Source organism: Pelobates fuscus, chromosome 7 (genome assembly GCF_036172605.1).
Source record: "Pelobates fuscus isolate aPelFus1 chromosome 7, aPelFus1.pri, whole genome shotgun sequence".
Lineage (NCBI taxonomy): Eukaryota > Metazoa > Chordata > Amphibia > Anura > Pelobatidae > Pelobates > Pelobates fuscus.
In genome coordinates, this window is record NC_086323.1 from 37,499,536 (window position 1) to 37,526,586 (window position 27,051).

Here is a 27,051-nt window from a genome sequence, read left to right on the forward strand (position 1 = left end):
CCCCATCCTCAGTGAGCAGTGAGTGTGCCCCCAAACTCAGTGAGCAGTGAGTTAGCCCCCATCCTGAGCGAGCAGTGAGTGAGCCCCCATTCTCAGTGAGCAGTGAGTGTGCCCCCATCCTCAGTGAGCAGTGAGTGAGCCCCCATTCTCAGTGAGCAGTGAGTGTGCCCCCATTCTTAGTGAGCAGTGAGTGAGCCCCCATTCTCAGTGAGCAGTGAGTGTGTCCCCATTCTTAGTGAGCAGTGAGTGAGCCCCCATTCGCAGTGAGCAGTTAGTGAGCCCCCATTCTCAGTGACCAGTGAGTGTGCCCCCATCCGCAGTGACCAGTGAGTGTGCCCCCATCCTCAGTGAGTGTGCCCCCATTGTCAGTGAGCAGTGAGTGACCCCCATTCTCAGTGAGCAGTGAGTGTGCCCCCATTCTCAGTGAGCAGTGAGTGAGCCCCCATTCTTAGTGAGGAGTGAGTGACCCCCCATCCTCAGTGAGCAGTGAGTGTGCCCCCATTCTCAGTAAGCAGTGAGTGTGCCCCCATTCTCAGTGAGCAGTGAGTATGCCCCCATTCTCAGTGAGCAGTGAGTGAGCCCCCATTCTCAGTGAGTGTGCCCCCATTCTCAGTGAGCAGTGAGTGTGCCCTCATTCTCAGTGAGCAGAGAGTGAGCCCCCATCCTCAGTGAGCAGTGAGTGTGCCTCCATCCTCTGTAATCAGTGAGTGAGCCCCTATTCTCAGTGAGCAGTGAGTGACCCCCCATATTCAGTGAGCAGTGAGTACGCCCCCATTCTCAGTGAGCAGTGAGTGTGCCCCCATTCTCAGTGAGCAGTGAGTGACCTCCCATTCTCAGTGAGCAGTGAGTGAGCCCCCATTCTCAGTGAGTGTGCCCCCATTCTCAGTGACCAGTGAGTGACCCCCCATCCTCAGTGAGCAGTGAGTGTGCCCCCATTCTCAGTGAGCAGTGAGTGAGCTCCCATTCTCAGTGAGTGATCCCCATTCTCAGTGAGCAGTGACAGTGCCCTGGACCATCCGCAGTGACAAGCCCCCCGTCCCCCCGAGCAGTGAGTGGGCCCATGTGACCGGGGAGGGATGGTCCATGCGGGGAGGGATGGTCCTTGCTGGCTGGGAGGGTCGTGCTGCAGCCGGTGAGCCGCTATGAGTGAGTGAAGCTGAGCTCCCCGGTCACTCACTGCATGCTGGACCCGGGGCTGAGTGAGGAGACATGGCCTGCATCCTCAAGGTAAGGGCATCCTCATCAGTGAGCGGGCACTGCGGGCCAGCGGGGGCCAGGGTGAGTGGGCGAGGTCTGTGTGCTGAGGGCTGCTCATTGTCTGAGTGAAGGATACTTTGTGTTCTAAAGGTCAGCGCTGGACTGAGTGAGACACCTCACTGTTATCTACCCCCACAAGCTGCACTCAGCTGAGGGTACTCTGAGGGTAACCTCTGGGAGAATGCCGTAAGAATACAGTGAGAGAGCTCTCAGGGTCACTCTAACGGCACCTGAGTGTGATTTAAATTGGGATACTGTGCGTGGTAATCTACAGAGCAAGAGGATGCTAGAATTGTGACTTTTGAGTGAGCTTAGAATGCTCTGAGTGTTACACTTGTGAGTGTGATCTGAGTGTGACTTTTGTAAGTGTGCTCTAAGTGTGACTTGTGAGTGTGCTCTGAGTGTGACTCTTGTTAAAGTGCTCTGAGTGTGACTCGTGAGAGTGTGTTGTTAAAGTGCTCTGAGTGTAACTCTTGTGTGAGTGTGCTCTGAGTGTGACTCTTGTTAAAGTGCTCTGAGTGGGACTCGTGAGAGTGTGTTGTTAAAATGCTCTGAGTGTAACTCTTGTGTGAGTGTGCTCTGAGTGTGACTCTTGTTATAGTACTCTGAGTGTGACTCGTGAGAGTGTGTTGTTATAGAGCTCTGAGTGTGACTCTTGTGAGAGTGCTCTGAGTGTCTCTTGTAACAGTGCCTTGAAGTTGACTCTTGTGAGAGAACATGGAGTGTGACTGTGAGAGTACTGGGATGTGACCACTGTCATTCAGACTAGTGACAGCTCAGGCTGCAGATCATTGGTCTGATTGATTATAAACTCAGGAGTCCATGTGTTTCCACATACAGTCTTTATTTACAGAACTAGTCACTGGCCTGACAGATTATAAATCAGGAGTCCTGGGGTTGGTAAATACAGCCAGCAGTGAGGGCAAAGTAACATGGTAAGCAAGCCAGTCTTATTAGACTGTTATTGATTAAGAACCCCAGTGTGATATAGACAGTATAACTAGAGAGCATTGGAATTGGTGCCCCTTAAAACTCTCTATAAAAGAGTTATGTGTCCATCACCTGTACTTTATTGAATGGTGGTCTACTGGAATCCCAATTAACCAGGGGCTCAGGGACTAGAACATCATCTTACTCCCCACTATGGTTAATGTACGGGCTCAGTACAGAGCTTAGTCCTCTTTTATATTCTAACATCGTGTTAGTGGATCCAATCCTCCCTAGGCCACATATTAATGGACTAATAGAAGTTCAGTCCCTGGTCCTCCAGACTGAAGGCCAAGGTGTCTGCCCCAAATAATCTCTCGCCTCTAATACTCGATGAGGGGATGACCAGATCCTTTATATCAAGTGTTTAATTTCCCCCTACCTGGCCTGGAATTCCTAAGATATCTACCACTAAATAAATCCTGTCTTCAAATTCTCATCTCCTGAAAATGTAAGTTGCTCCATAAAAACCCTAGAGGCCTATAGGAAACTCACTTATCCCATGTTCATGATAATAGCTGGAAGGACAAGGAATGGTGAGGTTCTCAGATGACAGTAATGCTTATATGTCCTTGCTATTTCATTGCTTTTTTTTGTGCATGGCAATTTACTTTATAGCCCACCACATTTGTCACCCTCATTTCCTGAGTTTATGGGACAGGAAGATGGAACAAGGTCTAATTGCAGTGCAAAGATACCCACAGGTGTCAAACGCATTAGATGCTGGTTTATATGGGAGAGACGGGTTGCCTCATGCCAAAATTCATGCCAAATTCTCCCTCTTCAGAGCTGTTATCTTCCTTTTTGGGTCAGGCATGCCTTAGAGAACACAATAGGTGCCTACAGAGAATCCCGCAAGAAAGTAGAACTCTTCACAGATTTTATTGTGCGTGTGCAAGACAATGCCATAGCCATCTGCTGGGCATCACGCAAGAAGGTGACGTTTCCCCTCAGCAAAAATGGGTGGTAGATAATCAATACCAAAGCTTAGTAACTATATATTACCAAATATTTGCCTCGTTTTGGCATTTTCAAAGGCATGCATATGAGAAAACAGTGAATTCCCAGTGCATAGTATCAGTGATTTGTGTATGTACCCCGTTAAATGTGTGACGCAAAAGTGGGAATAAAAATGTATTTCCAGTCTTACCGGTAATTATTAAAACTGGCCCCTGCTCCTGTAACACGAGGGGAGATTTATCAAAATGTTCTGCTCTTAAAAGTGGTGCAAAAGTGGAAAAGTGGATACGTCATCAATGGAACGTGCCCTGGTTCTATTGGTTTCCATAGTGTTTCTGTTTCCCCCACTTTTAATACCTTAGATCACCTTTTAGAACATCTCTCCCATTGTATTTAAAAATGTGGCTGGAAATTCACATCTTTGGTCGGTCAGATTATGGTAGATGAATCCTGTTACTGACACTGCTGCCTAACATTAGCATTTATAGAAGTAGGTCAATTTTCAACCAAACGCAGTTATCTGGATCACCGTTAAATGATCTTTTTTTTTTCCAAATGGTGGCTGTAATTCAGAGTTAGCTAAAAACACATGTTGGGTTTTCTTTTGATCATGGAGTGAAGAGTTTACCCCATGGAGTGCACGTCTGGAGGTACAGTACTAAACACAGCAGATTCTACACGTGTGCAGTGAGAGCATACCATTAAAAGGACCCTGTAAAGCATATGTACAGTGTTACAGTATGCAGTTACGAGGTTTTTTCTACATACAACAAAAGCCAACTCCAGTGGGAAATTAGCCTTAGTCCATGTAGCCTTAGGCCACATGGACTAAGATTTTACTTTCTTTCATTTTAAAATTTAGAATTTGTTGCTTCTGTGTCACAATACAACACAAAATTTTAAAAACAAAGACCTGGTTTTTGGGGATCTATCTGTCTGTCTGTGTCTGTCTGTCCATAAATCTGTTCTTAAAGGAACACTATAGTCACCTAAATTACTTTACCTAAATAAAGCAGTTTTAGTTTATAGATAATTCTCCTGCAATTTCACTGCTCAATTCACTGTCATTTAGGAGTTAAATCACTTTGTTTCTGTTTATGCAGCCCTAGCCGCACCTCCCCTGGCTATGATTGACAGAGCCTGCATGGAAAAAAAACAGGTTTCACTTTCAAACAGATGTAATTTACCTTAAATAATTGTATCTCAATCTCTAAATTGAACTTTAATCACATACAGGAGGCTCTTGCAGGGTCTAGCAAGCTATTAACATAGCAGGGGTTAAGAAAATCTTAATTAAACAGAACTTGCAATAAAGAAAGCCTAAATAGGGCTCTCTTTACAGGAAGTGTTTATGGAAGGCTGTGCAAGTCACATGCAGGGAGGTGTGACTAGGGTTCATAAACAAAGGGATTTAACTCCTAAATGGCAGAGGATTGAGCAGTGAGGCTGCAGGGGCATGTTCTATACACCAAAACTGCTCTATTAAGCTAAAGTTGTTCAGGTGACTATAGTGTCCCTTTAATATATTCACTTGACTCACACAGTTGTTTCACATGGTTTCCGTAGAATATAAGAGTTCTGTTCTCGTAATTCATCATTTTTGTTCTGTTTTTACACAGTTGCAATGTAAGGAATATAACATTTAGCGTTGGCGGTTGGCACACAGGTGAAGTGTTGAAATACTGATGAGGAACTCATCAATACGAATTTATTATTTTCTTATAAAAAAAACAAACAAACACTGTTTGTAGTGCTGTAGGATATAATGTGGCTATGAACAGACTCACATACTGTAGGTGTGAAGTAAAAAGAAAAAAATGTAAGTACTCTTTAATTATTCAGTCTAAAAAGTGTTAGAGTAGAAGAGAGATAAAAGTTACATAAGATTTCGATGTAATCTCATTTAGTGCCAGTGAGAAGTGAAAACATATTTAGTGATATTTTTATATTGTGTACAGAATTGTGCCTTTGTTATTTTATTATTTTATTTTGTTATTTTTGTTATTTTACAGATATAATGCTAGAATAATGCCAGTGTACTTTTGCAGTTATTGTATCTTTGATAAGTACAAACACAACTTGATGTGCGAATAGAACTGAGGTATTGGTTGCACAGTATATTTTAATATAAACTAGATATAGAAAAGTCAATACAAATATACTATATTTGTGACCTGGCACTGTTATCCCAGCATAAGCTGTTTGCCATTCCTGATCTGTAGGCTGTGTAGGTGTCAAAAGTAATTTACACTTCCAGAGGGTGTCAGGATATCTTTAATAGAGGCGGTAAATGTTATGCTACTCCCCCTCACTCCCCCCCAATCCCCCTTGCCCCATGTAGTAGAGTGCTGACATAATGGTACCATCACCACTTTATTTACCAGGTATATTTATTTGGCTAACGTTGAACCTGGTAAATAAAGTGGTGATGGTACCATTATGTCAGCACGCCCATTATATTCGTACAGGTTACCTTAAGTCACATAGATGGCGACTTCCTGCAGGAAAAGGCATGTAATGAATTAGAATTCAGCAAACCATGTGATATTCAGTAATCAAATGTGCCAATTGTCACACATGTAGTAAGCTGATAATATTCTTATTAGATAATGTTTTACAGAGCCACAAAACCATTTCAGCTCTATAGTTTTTTTTATTAAACCCAAGATTTAGTTAAAGAAGCCAAACATCCTGTATTAACAGTTCTGAGTAAATCAAAACACATTTTTGCACCCTGACAGTAAAGGGGTTTACAGCTGTTTAATGGCACACTCCAGATCCCTAAAGCACTTATTCCTGCTGAAGTGCCTTATCTATGAAGGGTGCACTAACAAAAAGTGCAGATTTTTATAGAAATTTACACTTTCATAAATGAACCTGGCTACAGCTCCCCCCCCCCCCAGCTGTCAATCAGACAACCTTCCCTGTTACTTCCTGGTTGTTTAGCTCAGAGGAGCTAAACTCAAGAGGCAGCAACTGCTCAGAACACCTGCCTTGCAAAGACTTCTCATTGAGCTGCATTGGGAAGTCTGTGATTGGACAGCCAGAGAAAGTCTGGGCTGGGGAAGAAGGGAAGGGCTCAGAAAGCTACAGACAAGAGATATTTAGATATTTCCCCAATGAAGAAAAATAATAATTCAATTAACTAAATACATGACTGTTTTCTTTGGTGGGTGCAACTACTAAATAGTGATATTTTTTATATATTTTTTTATTTGGTCTATCGAGTGTCCCTTTAATCAGTAATTATTACATGACTTGTTTCGTTAAGTTACAATTTCTGGCTATGCTCTAAATCGCATATTTAGATACTCCTGCAGTTATAAAATATAGCAAATTCAGCATTTTAATTAGTCTGATAGAAAGTATTGTAACATCCTGATTGTCTGTTTACTTCTTTGACTGGGGAGTGCTAACTTCAATATATGTAAAGTTTGGTAAATGGTGCACAAGTATATATTCCATTGTTTTTAGTTGGATGTTTTGCTTGTATTTGCGAATACATTATGTATATAATGTACCTAAAACATTGGGCCAGTTCTAGAACCCAGGATGTCCCTCTAGTGGCTGTTGTAGTGACATCCACTAGAAGTAGCATTAGGCTACAATATACATATAACCTTTGAATTCAGAAAAGGTAGTGTTTACACTGCTCAGCATGCAGGGGTAGTAGGCTCAATGTATCAGAACCAGTACATTAAGCTCTAGGGGTTCTGATGCCTTTAGTGTCCCTCAATTTTCTGATAGTTCTTTCTGGTTTTGTTTTGCAGAACTCTCAATTACTTCTATAAGAAGCTGATGTAAGCAAACAGGATCAGTATGATTGATTTTAGTAAAAATGCATTAACCTTACTTTATTTTAAACTATAATTTTTTTTTCTGTAGACCGCATGAATATTTGCTGAGTGTGAAACCATTCCTCTTTCCATAGCTCCATACTGAATTATTTGGCAAATTTAAGAATTTCCATTTTGGAATTTTGTCAATCTGTTTTTTTTTTCTTTTACATATTCTATTACTGAAAAATGGAATACCATTATTTATAACACGGTACTATTTACATATAGGGTCAGCCTCTGCTTAGGGTCAACCTCAGCTCTACTCTGACTTCAGGAGATCATTGCTGGTGAGGCCCATGAGATGGCATAACTTAAAGTCAGCATTTTTATAATATACCAAAGATTGACACACTCTGTTACCCTCCCATCACCAGCCAATTATCCCTACAAACTCCCATAACAATTAGCCACCACCATGCTCCCTCTTATCACCAACCAATCACCCCCTACCTCTCCTATCACGATTAGCCACCATCTTATCAAACCATTGCCCTAAAGGTCTACCCTATTGTGTGGTGTAGTACAGTGTGTGTGAGTGCTTGGTTCCATAACCTTTTTACATATTTATTATTATAATGTTGGTGAGATAGCTCAGTGGATAATTCATCATCAGTAGAATCTGTTCAAACCTTGGGTTTGAATCCCGGCAGGGTTGACAAATCCCGGCAGGGTTGACTCAGCCCTTCATCCTTCCGAGTGAGATAAAATGAGTACCATTAAATTGGGTGATAGTAACAACCCCTGGATGTTGGGCTAAGGTAACATCCAGGGCCGGATTAACATAGGGTCAGGCCACCACTTCTAATGATGTCAGCAGACTGCTTGTGTTTCTGAGTCTAACAGCATGCAGAGTTACAGCTTCAGGCAGTAAGATTTTGCTATACTTATGGAGGCATGAGGGGCCCAGGAGGCTAGACGGTGGTGTTGACACTATAGAGTCATGAATTCATGTTTGTGTTCCTGACCCTAAAGTGATCCTTTAAGTCAGGCCCGGACTGGCCATCGGGCACACCGGTCAAATGCCCGGTGGGCCGCGGTGGCCATGGGCCTATCCCGGCAGGGGAAGGTCCCAGGATCTCCCCTGCCGGTCTATGCAGGGCCGGCACTATCCGAGCGCCGGCCCCGCTGTTTTCAATGAAGGGCCGGTGAGGAGATCAGAGATCTCCCTCACCGGCCCCCTTGGAGAGACATGCGGCTGGGGAGGGAGGTAGAGGATCCGGCGGAGCTCTATCTAGCAGCTCCGCCGGGTTCCTCTCGCGAGATCCGGCACGTTGCCATGGCAACGACCGGATCTCGCGAGAGTGAACTCTAGCCCTCAGGCTAGAGTTCACTCACCACTGGACCACCAGGGATGGTGTCGGAGTGCCGGTCCCCCCCTCCCACTCACCAGCATGCCGGTCCCCCCCTCCCAGGCTAAAGGTAAGAAGGGAGGGGGGGGACATAATGCATACTCTTTTATTTTATTTTACCCCCCCAACACTCAATCCCTTCTAACATTCACACACATCACTATCACACACAGCACTCTCACTCCCATCACACACAGCACTATCACACCCATCACAGCACTTTCACACACAGCACTCTCACTCCCATCACACACAGCACTCTCACTCCCATCACACACAGCACTCTCACTCCCATCACAGCACTTTCACACACAGCACTCTCACACCCATCACTCTCACTCCCATCACACACAGCAGTCTCACACCCATCACAGCACTTTCACACACAGCACTCTCACTCCCATCGCACACAGCACTCTCACACCCATCACAGCACTTTCACACACAGCACTCTCACACCCATCACACACAGAACTCTCACACACATCACCCTCAGCACTCACACACATCATCCACAGCACTATCACACTCGGCACTCTCACACACATCACATTTAGGACTCACACACACATCACACTCAGCACTATCACAAAACACATCATACACAGCACTCTCACACATCATCCACAGCACTATCACACTCGGCACTCTCACACACAGCACCCTCACAGACATCACCCTCAGCACTCACACACATCATCCACAGCACTATCACACTCAGCACTCTCACACACATCACACTCAGCACTATCACAAAACACATCATACACAGCACTCTCACACACATCATACACAGCACCCTCATACACAGCACCCTCACACACAGCATCCATCATACACACATACTGCACCCCTCACATACACACCGAACCTCCCCAACACACTGCACCACACACATACACAATACTTCCAAATATATATATACACACGCACACACACACACACTACATTCCTGACATACACACTCTGGATACCCTATACACACACTAGATTCCTTGTAAGCAAACACATACTACACCCCTAAACACACACTCTCTACAAACACTACATCACATATACACACACACTATAGCCTGTGTAAAGGACCGTTTCAGCAGACAAGGGGTTAAAATCCGTTTAGGCGATATGCCCCTTTCTGAGAGACAGGCACAGCTACTGCAGAACACCAAACTCCAGAACTGGATACAAAATAGCACTCCAAACTGGAACCTCACGAATAGCTGCTAGCAGACGAACAGGAAAAGCAGACATCAGCTTACACTCCTAGCAATCGATCTCCAACAGCATACAGTGAATCCCCCCAAGAACGAGACAAGGCTCCGTGTTGAGGGTCAAGCAGTGGTCTGTTTATTGAGGGCTACCTGCCCCTGTAGTTATGCAGGTCTCCCACCTGGTGGACACTCCCCTAGGGGACCAGATGGAAGACTGAAACAGCAGACAGACATGTATCATTTTCGTACACACAGCCACAATACTTTCCCACCATGCATCTTGGTTTCCTCCTCCCTGCCCTGGAGATAATTAATGAAGTAATTCAATTATCTCCTAAGACAAAGGCCAGACTCCATTATGCACATGGTGACACAGAAACAGACTATCACTTTAAAATACATACAGACACATTTTATACATAAAACACAGACATGTAACATATCCCCAGATAGCTCAGGTCTGGGTGCACATTATTAGGAGAATGGCACCCAGACCACACAAATACATTTTAATTGCCATGGAGCCAAAGTCTTTAATTATACGAACAGGCTCCATGGCATGGCTATCTGGGTTACTACAGTTCACATAAAACAAACTACCGAATTTCCCTGCATTCACCAAATTCATACGAATGAGAACCAGGGGCTGGAGGTTCAGCGGTGCCTGCACGGAAAAGTATCCGATTTTGGTGCATGAAAGCCGGGCAGAAAAGTGTTGGCTGCCCGGGGAGCTCCAGAACAGCGCCACCTAGCGGCCGCTAAGTGTAACAGCGGCCACACAGTTAACAGGCAATTAACCGCAGCTTCAGGGAGGTAAATTGGCAGCACACTCCAGCTTCTGGGTGGCCAATTGAAGATTATATTAGCTTTAGTGTACTAATAATCTTAATTTTAGTAATGACAGGAGGCGAATATTTGCATATCTTTCTTTACTGAAAACTCCAGCAGCATAGAAACAGTAACAACCAATCAGAGAAAAGATATGGTGCCCATAAAAGGCCCTGTCTATGACATCACTTCCTCTTTCTTTGAAGCGAAACAATAAGTAACAAAAAGAGACATAATCATATTACGTCAACAGTTCAACAACATATTAGAATATCCAACTCCAGAAGTTCCGTGATGCAAAGGTATGGAAGGTGAATCTTTGTCTCGATGAGAAGACGTTCACGCTGCAAGAAAAAGAAAAAGGTGAAAGGACTCTGGTGTGGTAGCTTGTCCGCATACAATAAGCATCAAGCATCTGATATACCCACGAACATTAGAGTGTGAAACATTTCAATATATATAATACTAAAGCAATGATATGTAAGAATCTATAAACACAACATAATTCAAGGTTCATGTCTAATATTCAACCTATACAAGACCCTCAAGATACGGGTCTAATTAGCAAACATACAAACCATAACGTACTTACCTTCCTGAACATAAAGGGCATAATCTGTTCCACACGAGAAACATGGGAGGGATCCTATAGGGTGGGAAATATTCACCTCCTGTCATTACTAAAATTAAGATTATTAGTACACTAAAGCTAATATAATCTTCAATTTTACCACATGACAGGAGGCTTCATATTTGCATTTTTAAAGCTTTGAATTGACCAATGTGAAGGAAGCGTGAGATGTTGTCAAAATAGAACGTCCTAAACGTACTTTCTCGCGCCCAGACCGCGCAGCGTATAATGCCGGCTAGGGGAGCGTCAGCCCGGAAAGGCTCGTGAGGCCGCCGCTCCCCTGACCGAGTGGGCTCCGAAACAAGGTTTGACGCCCGCGAAAGACAATAGCCAACGGACCCATCTGGTCAGTGTTGCGGTAGTCACCGGTCCATGAGGGTTCACGTAAGACGTCAGGAGGTGACCCGTCGAATGAGTTCGAAGGGGGATATTGATATCGGCATACCCATTAGCGACGCATAGTGTGGTGTCTGACACTGAAGACAAATCGGACTTAGTTCGTCTCGATATGGCAAAGGCAACCCCGTCTGGTGTGAGAGAGAAACCATCCATATCGCAAGCCCCAACGTCTGCCACACATCTAAATGAGTCGAGGCATAATAAGAGGGCTAATTTGGCTGAAGGTTGTTTCGGTGACAAACAAGGATTGTCCGGTCATTCCCTAAGGGATCTCAGCACCACATCCACCTCGATAATTCGGCACCCCGTAGTAGTCGACAAAACCAGTGAATATTGATCCACTGGCCTGCCCTGTACCGGAACGTGCGCCGCCGATATGGTGGGTCAGATCATGTGGAGGGATCGATATGACCGACCCACGAGACCCGGTGTTTTCGGATAGTAAGGATCAGTGTGACAGGTGCGGTAAAGGGGTCGGAATCCCTTTCCACCCACCAATCACTCCAGGCTGACCAGGCAGAAATATAGCATTTCCTGGTGCCGGGAGCCTACGATTCCCATAGAGGGACTAGTTGATGCAATAGGTCGTGGACCGACCAGGAGCCCCTGAAACCGTCCAGGCCACTAGTGTCAGTAGTCCTTTCCTGACAAGGGAGTGAGCTTCCCCTCGCGGTCCCGTCGGAAGTAGAGGAAAAGTCAGGGAATAGTAGAGGGTCTTCGCGAGACATCTCCAGGCGATCCGGGAGCCGCGGTTGATCTGCCCGAGGGGTGTCATGAGCAGGAGCGATATCTCGTGGGTACGTGTGTATCGAAGCACCCTTGCTATTGTGGAGAACGGCTGGGACACGCTTGTAGGGTACATCCACCGCTTCGCATCCGGAGGAAGAGCGTAAGAGTGGCTGCGTACGTATCTCGCCATCAGCTGTTGCATGGCCCTGTAGAGTAGTGGGCCAGGGAATATCGCTTGTATGGAGGAGGAGAGGAGGAGAGGAATCCCGCAATCCGGCGAGTATCCTGAGAGGAATCGTATCCAACCTTAGAGCGTGTCTGACCTCTATCCTTATAGAGGCGATCTTTGCCCTAGACCGACGCGGAACGTGGTTCTCCAAGCTGATGTCGGAACCGAGGAATTGGCCCAACTCAGATGGAGAAGCGATCTTTGTTTGAGTACTACCAAATGTGTAAACCAGTCGTTATCGCTTAGGAGGTCTTGTAGAAGATGAATTTCCTCCATCTTGAAGTGTTTGTATACCACGTAGGAGTTCCATCGATGTAGCCTCCTGGCTTCTGCCTGACCAGGAAAACATTAGCTGAGGAAGCCTTCCCCTCCGGTGCATACTGGATTGCGCCCTTCTTGAAAAGGGGTGCGGATTTCTTTGTCCACGAGGCGTTCCAGTTCTGCCAGCATGCGTAATGGAGGCGAAAGAGAGTCTATGACATAGCCTTGTAGTGTCCGGAGAACCCCGGTGACTTTGGTAATCGTCTCCCAATTCCGTAAAACAGGGAGAGGCTGCCGGTCGTAAAATTGGAAACAGTTAGCTATGTAGGTCGACTCACTAGAAGAGAAGCGAGTAAGAAAAATATATAAGGACTGTGTATACGATCTGGAACCTGTCGCCCAGAAGCGGCTGGCGGCTCGGTTCCGCTACCGACCAGTTCTCCCAAAAACATCTTTCCCCGTAGGGGAGTTTGAACAGATTTACGTGCTCCTTGAGTTCTGCCATGGACACTACGTCAAATAGTAGGCCTTGTGCTTTTGGGACGAATTCTTGTCGTTCCTAAGTCCCACAATGCGTTGTTGATGCGCACCAGAGCAGAATTGTGTCTGTCGGCGCATAGCATAGGCGTAACTACCACTTTGTCTGGTAGCAGTGGTCTGGGGTATTTGGCCTTGAGGCGTGCGCATACTTCCAGGGTTGCGCAGCCAATAGTGTTCATCCAGGAACGGTCCGTCTTCGGTCACTCTGGTTTAGTGCCGCCATTGCTATCTCTGCCTCGGCCGCTGTCACAGAGTCAGGTTTCCCTAACGTACCTCGAGGAAGTGTCCTCCATCAAGCGGTGTGGGGCAGAGCCCATAACAGAACCCTCTCCACTGAGGCCGCTACAGCGGCTTTGTCATTGCCCAGAAATCTTGGTAAGGTTGAGGGTGTCCACCATGACTCGTTCCCGTCCTGTTTGGAGACAGTGGTAGGCAGTGGGAGTAGTGTTTGAGGATCAGCACGTAGGGGTGCTAGACTCCTGGTAGAACTGGGGGTCACCCGGGTAAAATGGTTTGAATTGCCTGTTTAGCTTGTTTGAGAGTATGAATACCTGTGCCAAGTGTAGAGGGGTCACCCCTATTAGTTTAATCTGGCTACTGAGAGTCGCGGTGCAGGTGCGACTGACTGGTAGTGGTGTTTGGTCAGGTTAGCCGGGTCCACCACAAATGTACGCCAGAGCAGTATGTACGGTATTAAATTATACAGGCATATTATAGAGGCGCGTGGGGCCTGTCTCCATAAGGTCTGCAACCGCAGGACCCACGTCTGTTCGGTTGGGGTCATCCCAGGTGGTATGCCATGGTAACCCAGAGGACACCCACATCAAAGGTAATGGTCTGTCAGCGACCTCGCATGCATATCTGGGGGGTCACCCCAGGTGGTGTGCCATGAAAAAGTACCCAGAGGACACCCACATTATAATTATTGGTACCTTGCAAGTATCGCATGCATATCTGGGGGTCACCCCAGGTGGTGTGCCATGTAAAAATAACCCAGAGGACACCCACATTCAATATGTACACTAGGCCCCGTAAATATACATATATGTATCCCTGTAAAGGATACTACGCAGTACACTCAGTTTCCTTAGTGGTCCTGCCGTCAAACCGTATCCAGCATGGTACTGTTGTTTTAAAGTAAACTGACAGGCAGTGAGAGGGCTGTATATGCACGTATCCAGTGAAATCAGGGCTGTATGTGTTTATCTCTTGAAATTACAGGCCCTTGTGCATATCATCGGGGTTCACCCCGGGTGGTGTGCCGTGGCAATCAGAGGACACCCACATCAATTGAAATGGGCCGTCAGCGCCCTTGCATGCATATCTGGGGGGGTCACCCCAGGTGGTGTGCCATGAAAAAATACCCAGAGGACACCCACATAAATTTTGCACCCTTGGGTACAGTAATGTAATATGACCCTGTGCCGGGTAATCAGTATAATATTCCCTTTGAAGGGTATAGTAGTATTTGATCCCCTGAGGGGGAATAACATTGCATCTGTCCCTGCAGGGACCAGCGAGGCAGTATGTCAGTTAAGGTATGTATATCATATATAGTACAGCCTTCATACCAAAGAGAACTCAATTGTGCCTGCATTGACTATCTTGTACCGAACAATATAAACAGGACCACCATCAGAATGTGATCATACCTACTGACCTTGCACGGGGTGGAGAGTAATGTCTACCACAAACTTACGTATGTACCTAATAAACTGGTACCTAGGTAAAATAGGACACTTATTAAACTAATTGATAAAATTTCAACATAGATAACGAAAGTATTTACAAATATTTGATAAAAGGTCCTTATATATATCCTGCTTTATTGCCAGTAAAAAGACCTAGTTGGTTATGGGAACAGGTGATATATCTAAAAAATTGTTTCACTTAATCCCATGTAAACATTCTAATTAAAACCATTGTTATTCACAGGTGCCCCTATTGGGGTTCGAACTTGCATATAGCTAGAATCTGTTTGCTTGCAGGCAAACAGCATTTCACCTAATGTCTGATTTCCTGAGACTGAGAAGAGAGGGGGGTGAGGGGGTCCCTGAGGGGTGGTCCCCCAACTCTTTTGTAGTGATCGGGTGATCACTTTAAATTGCTTGTATCCTATCCAGTAGGGGACACTGGTAACATGTATAATATTATGCCTTCGAATACAAATGTATAAAACTCCTCTTGCCTCACTGAGGCAGGTATACATAAAAAAGCGGAAAGTCAAACTTTTCCACCCTTAGGGGTAGACTGTAAAAATATAGCTTTCCCCTGCGCCAGAATGCAAATGGCTAGGGGAGAGAGCGGGGAGTCACCCTGAGGGTAGTCCCCGGAATTGTTGCGGCGGTCGGGTGATTACCGAGCCGCCGTGATGGAAGATAGACGGCCGGTGCGGATCTCGCGATAACCGCGAGATCCAAGATGGCCGCCGGCCGCGTGGGGAAGGGGTTCCCGCTCGCGGCCACTAGCGAGACGCAGAAAACGCGCGAACAAAAGGCAAACACAGTAATAGTAGAAAATAATAATAACCCCGGCTACCCTCCACCCGTCCCCACCAGCCCCTGTGTGGTAGCAGGCAGGTCCGCGTGGCGAGCGCACGGGAAGTCGCGCCGCCCGCGGATCACCTGGAAAGTGAGGAGAGATTATAAAACAAGATACAGGGACAGTTAAAGGCAGTGAGGGGAAAATCGGGTACAAGTAGACCGGGTATGAAGAGTAGTAAAACAAATTAAAACAAATTAAAACAGTACAGAATAAAGCATAACAGTAAGTAACCAAATGAAAGCATCAGGTAAAAAATACTCTGACCTGTTGATGGCTGGAGCAGCAAAGAAAGAGGAAGTGATGTCATAGACAGGGCCTTTTATGGGCACCATATCTTTTCTCTGATTGGTTGTTACTGTTTCTATGCTGCTGGAGTTTTCAGTAAAGAAAGATATGCAAATATGAAGCCTCCTGTCATGTGGTAAAATTAACAACGCCGGCCGGCTTCCCACGGCTCTGGGGAGGTTGGTGAACGGCTGTTTGTTCGGTAGATGAAATCTACCGAACTGCTGTGCAGAAAGGGAGAAATAAATCCTTCTGCACAGTAAAATTAACCCTTTAGCTGCCGGTCCATAGTCCAGAGGCAGCAGGCGGGCAACCACGCTCCTCCAATACAATGTGGCGAGATTGGTTTCGTCACAGCCTGTATGCACACACTTGCTACATCCCCTATACACACATTCTTTACAGACCCTAGTCACATATGCATTACATTACACCACAAACACAACACGACTAAAACCGACCTTATTACACAATACCACACCACAATCAGCTCACTCTATACACACACACACACAATCCCACAAGCAGGCTCCAAACACAGCACGATACTCTTTCCTGGCATTTTTGTCTCCTGGTATCCATTTATAGAGACACCAGAGACAAGTTGCAAGGAAACACAGTGCAAGCATGTTATTAAATTTGCTTGCACTGTGCAGAACAAATACAGGGCTTTTTCTCATGCTAGAGCTCTTTAGCAGAGCTCTGCGCATGGTCTGCCCTGGCCTGCACTTTGAGAAGGGGGCGTGTTTGTCGTTAGTGACGACAAAACACACCCTCTCTGCACCGCCCCTTCTTAGTGGGCCGCTGTGATAAAAAAATGCCCGGGCCGAATTTTTATCCCAGTCCGGCCCTGCTTTAAGTTAATGCTGACTTTGGGCTCTCTAACACTGTAGCATGTTCCTTTTCTTCTACACTCACTACATACAGCTGTCCCAGACTATATACCAGGAGCTTCTGCCTGCTAGTAAGAAGGTAAGTGGACCAGCGAGTGCTAGGGGACAGTCCTTAGAAAGTGTTGAGCGAGCGCATCATTAGATGCATTTATGCCAAGCTCAGGGTGCTGTCTGCATAGTATGCCCTTAGTTGGCCAGCTGCATGATTGGCAGTCAGCCTGACATGCATTCATGCCAGGCTGGCCTTCTAATTCTTTGGGCAGACATGTCCTCTTTTTGGGCATGTTCGACCCTTTTGGCAGGTTATGTGATTTGTGTCAGTGGCCCACCCCTTTACCGTGCCCATTGACTTCCTGCTTGACTGGACACTGCTGTTAGGGGTTATGGATTTAATCGAAAGATGAAAACATAAATTAGAGAGAGATTAGCCTAGGGTATGTGTTTTCTTATAGCTGCTGTTTTCTTTCTCTCCAGCACCATCTCCATCAGATACATGACGCTTGGGAGTGTTTTACTGTTTTTGGTCGATATGATTCTGTAATTAGGCCCGTCATAATTGTCGGCACCAGGCCCACTGGGCTCTTAATCTGGCCCTGGTAACATCCACAGGACGCACTTGACAAACAGAGTAATCTGAATGTACTTTTGCTGGTTAAATACTTTGTTATTATTATTCCATATTTATTTACTGTATACTCACATAACGAACTGCCGTACACCAAAATATGTTTTCCACACTCACCAAAATAATTCATTTAATACTAACAAACTACATTTAAGAAAACGTTGTGCTGGTCCTGCGGGGAAGTGTGAGTTTTTCTTTCCAATCTGTGTGAAGATGATGCAGACATGACTTAAGAGCAGGAAATTTGACCCAAGCATTCTTCCTCTATGACTTGCTAGGAGACAGGAAACAGATCGGGAGTTCGTAACTGGGCACAGAGCAAGCTTGTGCTTTAACTTCAACATCTGTTTTGGTAACAAAAATGCGTTTTACATTTTTTTTTTTTTTTTTTTTTTACCTTTTCAGGGAGAGACACGTGGTGTAAAAATATAGTAATACTAAAGTTAGTCATGACATTGGAGTTAGCCTTCTTTTTAAAAGCATTGTGGAGATAATAGATAAAAAAAATAAATAATAATACACTTTAAATGAATACAAAAAATATACTCCTTTTGAATGTCCCCATTTTGCAGCAAAGTCTGCATCCACAACAGGGTCAAGGAAGCGGCTGAAAATTCCCAGCCAGTCCTGGGCTTCTCACTTTTCTCAGTGGGAGATCTGTTTATATCCCTTAAACTCCTGAATGCGTATGAAGATGTCCGTGTCCATCACCCGCAACATGTGATAAAAGATGGAAAGATGATTCAGGCAGTAACTGTTCATAGCTCCTACTATTAACACGTTTTGCCAAAAATGAGCTTGTCCCTAAGCTTTGTTTTATATTTTGTGATTGCGTTGAAATTCTATTGAAATTACAACAGATTCTTTATGGGTTCTTCACGGTTCTGTTGATAACCTTATACCTACCACGAAAGGTCATCTGAATAATGACATTGTCAGGGTTATTCGCTTTTTAATTCACTTTAAATTTCTGCCAGTTCACACTGAATATACCTGTCGGCTATGGCATCATTTATCTCTATGGACCCTGGACACAAAACAATATCTTGTATACTCCGGCCAAAAACTGTGTTTTTCTAAAACAGTGCTAAACTGTATATGTGCAGCTTTTTTTAGGACGGGCTAAGGGGAGGATATGGATGGCATAGAGTGGGGGGTTGAGGGGGTGCAACCATTAGACGCTTGTCACCACCGTGATATGCGTGCTGATGTCAGACATCAAATATGCACAGAATTGAGTCTTGTTCTGCGCTGGTTAATAACACCTCACTGAGGTGAGTGACACCTTCTGCGGTAAAAGGGCTAGTATTATTATTATTGCCATTTATATAGCACCAACAGATTCCGTAGCGCTTTACAATATTATGAGAGGGGGGATTTAACTATAAATAAGACAATCATAAAAAAAACCTTACAGGAAGCATAGGTTGAAGAGGACCATGTTCAAACCAGCTTACAGTCTATAGCAGGGGTTCCCAAACCAGTCCTCAAGTACCCCCATACGTTGCCATGATGTGTTCTCACATGGTACAAGTAAGAGTAGTAATCATGTAAATACTGAAATGCTAACAGTGCAATATATACAGAAATGATGTTCTAGAACTTGGAGGACAAACAGATGCCAACTCACAGTCTCAACCCGAAGGCAGCTCAACATGTATCGCTTTCATGAATATGCGGGGGTTCATATCTACATTCCAGCTTTAATTCCCAGGCAAAACAACTTAATTTGCACTCAGATTTAAAGTTTCTGACTTTATAAAATTGTAAACAAATACCCACAATCCTACCATCACAGGCATCCCATCCACAAAACCCAGCTGAAACACTCTGTATTGGGCTGATATGCCGTATAATAGCCCTACACAGCTATGTCTGTGTGAAATAGCTCACAAGGACTTAAAATGCGCCTGTTGTGTTTTCAGAATTGTACTTCATAGACGGGTGGACATGGGTCCAAACTCAGGACTGTCCCACACGATCCAAGACATTTAGGAGGTATCATGTTTTAAAACCTCTCTTGGAGTAGTGGCAGAACAGTGGGTTAGGAATATGGAGGGTTAAATCACTAACAGCACAATCCACAAACGGATTGATCCCCCCAGCATGGTCCTTAAATCCATAAATTCTTTATTTTAGCACTTAGTTAATGCTAATCTTGGCTCTAATTGGAATCACTGTAGTGGTGATCCTACAAACTGCACAGGAATTTGTTGCACAAACAGAGAAATTACAATCATATATTTACTATGTGTTCACATGTTAATGGCTGCCAAGGAGCCTTTCACCACTGCCTGGCACCACTTTCACTATTATCGGATAAGTGAAAAAGTGTTTTATACATTACATTCCACACCGAGTTTTCTGGAGTTATCAGCACTTTAATGGGACCACTGAAAGCTTAGCAATTTCTACACCTCAAAAGATTAGCAAAGTATTTTCTACCAATGATCCCATACCATAAATATGCACATGAGCAGAACATCACCAACAACTCCCCTGACTAGATAACATGTACACGCAGCATTGATTAACAATAACTCATTAATCAATTACACCAAGGACAAAATTGATTAATAAAGAAAAATCAAAATATGTAGGAATGCCATACGTGTACAATATGTGTAAAATAAAGGTACACTATAGGCACCCAAACACTTCATCGCATTGGACTGACCTGGGTGTACTGTCTCTGTTCTCCCTGCAATCTAAAACATTGGCATTTTCGACAAACTACAATGTTTACATTGAAGTGTTAAGACTGCCTCTAATGGCTGTCTACTAGGCGCTTACTGGAGTTTCACAGAATTTGACTCCGTGAAACAACACTCGAGGTCACGCCCAGCGTGTTGAAAATCCCAATAGGAAAGAATTGAGTGAATGCTTTCCTGTGGGAAAGGCCTACTGTGCGCAGCACTTGTCGCGCATGCACATTGAGTCAATGCTTTCCTGTGGGAAAGGCCTACTGTGCCGCGAGCTTGCCGCGCATGCACATTGAGTCAATGCTTTCCTGTGGGAAAGGCCTACTGTGCGCAGCACTTGTCGCGCATGCACATTGAGTCAATGCTTTCCTGTGGGAAAGGCCTACTGTGCGCAGCACTTGGCGCGCATGCACATTGAGTCAATGCTTTCCTGTGCGGAAGGTCTACTGTGTGCAGCACTTGCCGTGCATGCACATTGAGTCAATGCTTTCCTGTGGGGAAGGCCTATAGTTCTCCTTTACGATGGTATGAAATTTCCTGATATCAGTAGTGTTACTTGTAAAAGAAAGGGTTAGTGAAATCTGGATTGTGATCACTTTTTTTAACAGTCGCTGTACCTGCTGAAAATAAGAATAATCTATTGATTATGACGCTGGATTGCAAGTTAGGCCTCTATGAGACGGAGAGGAACGTTTACAAAGACTTGGTGGATTATTCACTAAACTGTGTGTTGCAGTGAAGGTGGAAACGTAATGTACAAATTACCAGACTAGCCAAGATGGGAATGAAGATGAATTGCGGAATTATGCAAACTTGGCTTCTTTTGCCCTAACTTGGCAAACGTAGCTTTCGGTACTAAGTGAAGGGGATTTGTAATGAAGGCGTGTTATTTTCATTTAGGATATATTTTTTTTTTTATACATACTGAACTGTAAAGGGAGTTGTTGGGTGTATGATTGTGGAAAATATGTTCTCATTTTATAGGTCCCTGGGCTTTCTGTGTAAATAAAACACTTTCATTCCCTCACTTTCTTTTCTCCCCTTTTAGCCCTCCCATTTATTCACTCACTATCTCTCATTCTCTCCCTCTGTTTGTATTTTTACTCTCTCACTCTCAGTCTCTCATTCTCTTCCTCTCTAACTATCTATGTTTCTCTCATTATCTCCCTCTGTTTGTCTTTTTCATTCTCTCACTCTCATTCTCTCCCTGTTTGTCTTTTTCATTCTCTCACGCTCATTCTCTCCCTGTTTGTCTTTTTCATTCTCTCACTCTCGTTCTCTCCCTCTGTTTGTCTTTTTCATTCTCTCACTCATTCTCTCCCTCTGTTTGCCTTTTTCATTCTCTCACTCTCATTCTCTCCCTCTGTTTGTCTTTTTCATTCTCTCACTCTCTTTCTCTCCCTCTGTTTGTATTTTTCATTCTCTCACTCTCATTCTCTCCCTCTGTTTGTCTTTTTCATTCTCTCACTCTCATTCTCTCCCTCTGTTTGTCTCTCTCTCTCTCTCTGTCTCTTTCATTCTCTTCCTTTCTATTTATCTATGTTTCTCTCATTCTCCCTCTCTCTATCGCTCCCTCTGTTTGTCTCTCTCTCTCTCTCTCTCTCATTCTCTTTCTATCTCTCTATGTTTCTCTCTCATTCTCCCTCTCTCTATCGCTCATTCTCTCCCTCTGTTTGTCTCTCTCTCTCATTCTCTTTCTATCTCTCTATGTTTCTCTCTCATTCTCCCTCTCTCTATCGCTCATTCTCTTTCTCTATCTCTCTTTCTCATTCTTCCCTACTCTCTCTCTCTGGGGGTGTATGAAACACAGGTTTATTTACTAGAGTAAGAATTCAAGTGAATTTAAAATTTAAAGCCGCAGTATCTAAGCTGGAAGTACACTTCACTCTGAATTCTCATTTTAGTGAGTAACCCTGACTGTGTTTGCATTGGATGTATTTTCTACCCTTGTGATGATAGCACACTTCTTTGCCATTATCTGGAAAGAAATTATTTGGCACATTGTGAGGTACATTCTTCTGATAATGAAAAGGTCCGGCGGTCTCTGCAGGCCTTCAATAAAAACTAGTTGTGCTTACTCTGCACATTTAGTCCTCAGGCTGCAGGATCATAGATTTAATTAAATTGCAGAAACAGGGTGTGTCTTCCATTCAGAAAGTGGATATCGAAATGTAATTTGTATGTGTGGTACTAATTAGAAAAGGTAGTAGTTACATAGAAAAGATTGACAGCCACTAGAGGAGGGATAAAAGTGTCCTGGTGTGGGGATGGATGGAAAGTGAGGGAGGAAATTGGACAGTGGCTGAGGAGTCGAGGAGGGATGGAGGGAGAAATGCATGGTGATGGCTGGGAGAAGAAGGAAGGAAAGTATTGCAGTGACTGAGGTAGTACATAGAAGGCAATAATGGAGATGGCAGATAAGGATGGGCGAAGAAGGAAGGGAGGTATGCAAATTACTCGTGTAGGGCAGATGGAAATGTGGAAATAACGATGGAGATGGCTGGAGTCAGAGACATAGCAAGATCGTTGCCTGGTTAACAACTGGAAGGCCCAATCATGTCCTGGACCCACAACCATAGTATATAAGAGTAGGCAATCTCCTCTCTCAGTCTCACTGACTGCACTCAGACCTTCTGTGCTCCATCACCCTTAGAATGAATTACCTGTGCCCCGTCACCCATATGACATGCTACGGCTCCTTGTACTCCTGGCTTTCCCAGAACATGTCTCTGTGGTGCAGCCCGCTTGTGAACATGGATTTTACATGCTTGATATTTCCAGTTTTAAATGTGTACAGGTATGGTTTTAGGTATGTCTGCAAAGTCTATTGTAGACAACATTACAAAATTATTAGATAATTGTGGTCTAAGCTCTTGTGAAGCTCAGCTAACTTGTAGTGGGAAAGCTGAACAGTATGGTGTTAAAAGTGATCTGCACTTGTATGTCACCAACCAAGCTAACAGTGATATGCAAAGTGTAGTAGATACCGGCAATATCCTCCCAGTGGAGGTAGTAGAGGCTGATATAGAACGGCAGAATATACTTGGAATAATCTTCCAGTAGAACTAGTAGAGAAAAACGATCATAAAGAAAGTACGGTAAATTCCAAGAATAGCCAGATTAAAGAAATCGAGTAATAACTGAGACGTACATATGACTGTCCTCAAGAACAAAAAAGAGAAATCAGAGATTTCGCAATGCACAGACAAGATAGACAGTTGGTTCTTATTTGCCAGCTTTTCGTATGTTTCCAGGAATTAGAAAGCTCAGCACTTTGACATCGGCCATTAAATAATGGTCTGCTTTTAAGAAGAAACAGCTGCTTTATTTATAAGTAAGAATTGTAAATGTGTTTTTATTCACAGACAAATTACAGTTTGTACTGTTATCTGGCACTGGCCATGATTCCCACTGGCAGCTGGGAAATACATTCTATAAGGGGCACTCAGAGCACCATAACCACTTCAGATCATAGCATTGATTATGGTGCCAAGAGTCTGTGGGTGACTTTCCACTGGGTTATGTCAAACTGCTTTAGAGCTATTTGCAAAACAAAGGCTGATGTTCTAACATGCCTCCCAAGTGTCCCTATTCTGGGCCAAAATCCCTCTGTCCCTCTTTTCTGTCCTAATGTCCCTCTATACTGGAAGCTCCATAATATTAGTGTGTCTGAGTGTGTAACAGAGCTCCACAGTGATAATAATCCCAGTAATGTGTATTTAAGCTACAATGCATGTGTTTAGAAATCAGTCTGTGTAAATAAAATACATTGTTCTTGCTTGAAATGACATTACTGTTGCATAAACAGCCTGCCCCAGGCCACACCCCATTAACACCCCTAAAATTGAAGTGCCCCTCCTCTCATTGACGTCGAGGTGGGAGGTTTAACAAAATTATGAACGAAACTGTGAGTTATCTGATAGGAGCTGTAGTATGGCAGCTCTCAGTCATGGAGCAGTTCCACTAATACGATCTAATGAATGGACCTGTATCTGGTGGGCGAACTGTCTGCTCCTAGAATTAAATCACAGACCCGAATGGGAAGCTTGGTAATTGGTGTAGTCTCTTCCTGATCTAGAAGGGCTCCGCTCGCTGCTGATAATTGTCTGTGGAAATATAGCAGCTTTAAGAACCTTAAAGTGACAATTCAGCATCAACAGGAATTAGCTGTATTTTTGCTCAATTTTGTCTAAGTTTTGGGGAGATAAAAAAGTCTCCTTATTCTTCATCTCGATCTCTCATTCTCTGTCCCACCTTCTCTCTCTTGTCATATTGCAGTACGCAGGGCCGGACTGGGAACAGAAAGCAGCCCTGGAAAAAAAAATATTCCAGCCTTATAATTCATCGTGCCACAGAGTGTTTATGTTTTTTATCTCGATGTGCTTTGGGAGCTGTTATATTGTTTCTTACCCGCAGTCCCTCACTCCATATGATCCATGGGTATTACAGTGCTGTAATACCCACCCTCCAGGCTGACACACACAAGCTCACTACAGACAAGCTCCACAACGCACACAAGTTCTCTTACTCATACACAAGCTCACTACAGACAAGCTTACTGATACACACAAACTCACTACAGACAAGCTCGCTAACACACACAAGCTAACTCGAGTAAAGATCAATGATACACACAAGCTCACTAAAGACAAGCTCAATGAAACACACACAAGCTCACTACAGACAAGCTCAATGACACACACAAGCACGCTACAGACATGCTCACTGACAAATACAGACAAGCTCATTTGACACACAAGCTCACTACAGACATGCTCACTGACATACACAATGTCCCTATAATCTCACTAACACAGAATCACAATACAGACATGCTCACTGACTCACACAGGCTCACACACACATACGCTCACTACAAGCTTACTGACACATACATAAGCTCACTACAAGCTCACTGACACACACAGGCTCACATACACATAAGCTCGCTACAGACATGCTCATTGACACATACAGGCTCACGCACACATAAGCTCACTAAAAAATCACTGACACACAGCTCACTACAGACATGCTCACTACAAACAAACTCACTACATGCTCACTGACACACAAGATCACTATAGACAAGCTCTCTAAAACACACAAAAGCATAATACAGACAAGCTCACTGCAAGCACACTGACACAACCAAGCTCACTATAAGCTCAGTGACACACTCAAGCACAGTAGACATGCTCACTACAAGCTCACTGACACATAAGCTCACTACAGACACGCTCACTACAAGCTCCCTAAAGCACACACACAAACTCACTACAGACTCACTGACACACACATGCTCACTACAAGCTCTCTGACACAAGCTCACTACAGACATGCTCACTGACATACACAATGTCATCAAGCTCACTGACACACACATAAGCTATTTGTTGACATTATTTTTCACATGTTCTCTAGGAAAAAAAAAATGTGACATTAAATTTAAGGACGATAACTATCCCAGAAAATTGTGAACTACATCTGAACCTTTTATCTAATATTAAAAAAGGACTATTCACTAAGGTGTTTATTGGTGATTTTAAGACCACAATAGCAAAGTTGGGGGAAAAAAAATCCAATTCTATTAAAAAAAAATATATATATTTTTTTACAACTTGGATATTTGTCCTAAGTATTGAAAGACAATTAATCAGCACAACTCACTTTTTATTAAATAAGCCCCTTAATGTTTATATCAAAGGTAACATGCGTCCAACGGGTGATTAGAAAATAATTATTAACTTTTTAGGTTTTTCTACATCTATTAGTGTCTTAAAGGCCCGCTGGGACTATTGCTAAGTTGGAAAATTTGTCTACATCATCTAATACCATAAACAAATTATTTTTAACAACTACAGACCTCTGTAGTGGTTATGGTGCCAGGAGAGCCCTGCTGCCATTCATCACTAAGGTGTCAAACTTTTTTAGCATGGATTGACATTTATCTAGGTTTTACTGGGCGCCCATCCCACAACTGTTACATCTGGTGTTCTACAGCAGGAGAAGCCATATTTCACTGCTTAGAACAAACTATGACTGGAGTCATAAGCTGAGAGTATCAGTGCTGTCCTCCATCTGCATGGTAGCATGCTGTATTTGTTGTGGTATTTGAATTGTTTTTATCAATTTAGAATTACAGTTTACGGTTTACTATAAACTGGTGCTTACTGTATATACTCCACAAAGTTGTATTATTTAAACCAGGGCTGCCCAATAGGTAGATCCCCAGACGTTGTAGTTCTACAACATCTGAGGATTTACATTTTAGGCAGCCCTGATTTAAACAGTGGATTGTCTGAAATTTACAAGTGTCCCTTTAAATTTAAAGTCTGTTAAATTCCTGTCAATTATCAGTTTAATGAAAAAAACCTGCCAGTGTTTTCCATAGGGATTAATTCACACACATAAGCGCACTACAAGCTCTATACATACACACACACACACTACAAACTCACTGACACACTGGATCACTACAAGCTCTATACACACACACTGGATCACTACAAGCTCTATACATACATACACACACACTACAAACTCACTGACACACTGGATCACTACAAGCTCTATACACACACACTGGATCACTACAAGCTCTATACACACTGGATCACTACAAGCTCTATACACACACTGGATCACTACAAGCTCTATACACACACACAAACACACTGGATCACTAAAAGCTCTATACACACTGGATCACTACAAGCTCTATACACACACTGGATCACTACAAGCTCTGTACATACACACACACACACTGGATCCCTACA

The 27,051-nt window shown here is 43.9% G+C and overlaps 1 protein-coding gene across 1 annotated transcript in view; it reads left to right on the forward strand.

Moving 5' to 3' along the window:
• Positions 1-1,107: 1,107 nt before the first annotated feature.
• ST6GALNAC3 (ST6 N-acetylgalactosaminide alpha-2,6-sialyltransferase 3) overlaps positions 1,108-27,051 on the forward strand; it is a 269,526-nt gene continuing 243,582 nt past the window's right edge. Inside the window, exon 1 of the mRNA XM_063427942.1 lies at positions 1,108-1,227. Coding sequence (XP_063284012.1) covers positions 1,210-1,227 — 18 coding nt within the window. The 5' untranslated portion in view covers positions 1,108-1,209. The remainder of the gene's footprint in view (positions 1,228-27,051) is intronic.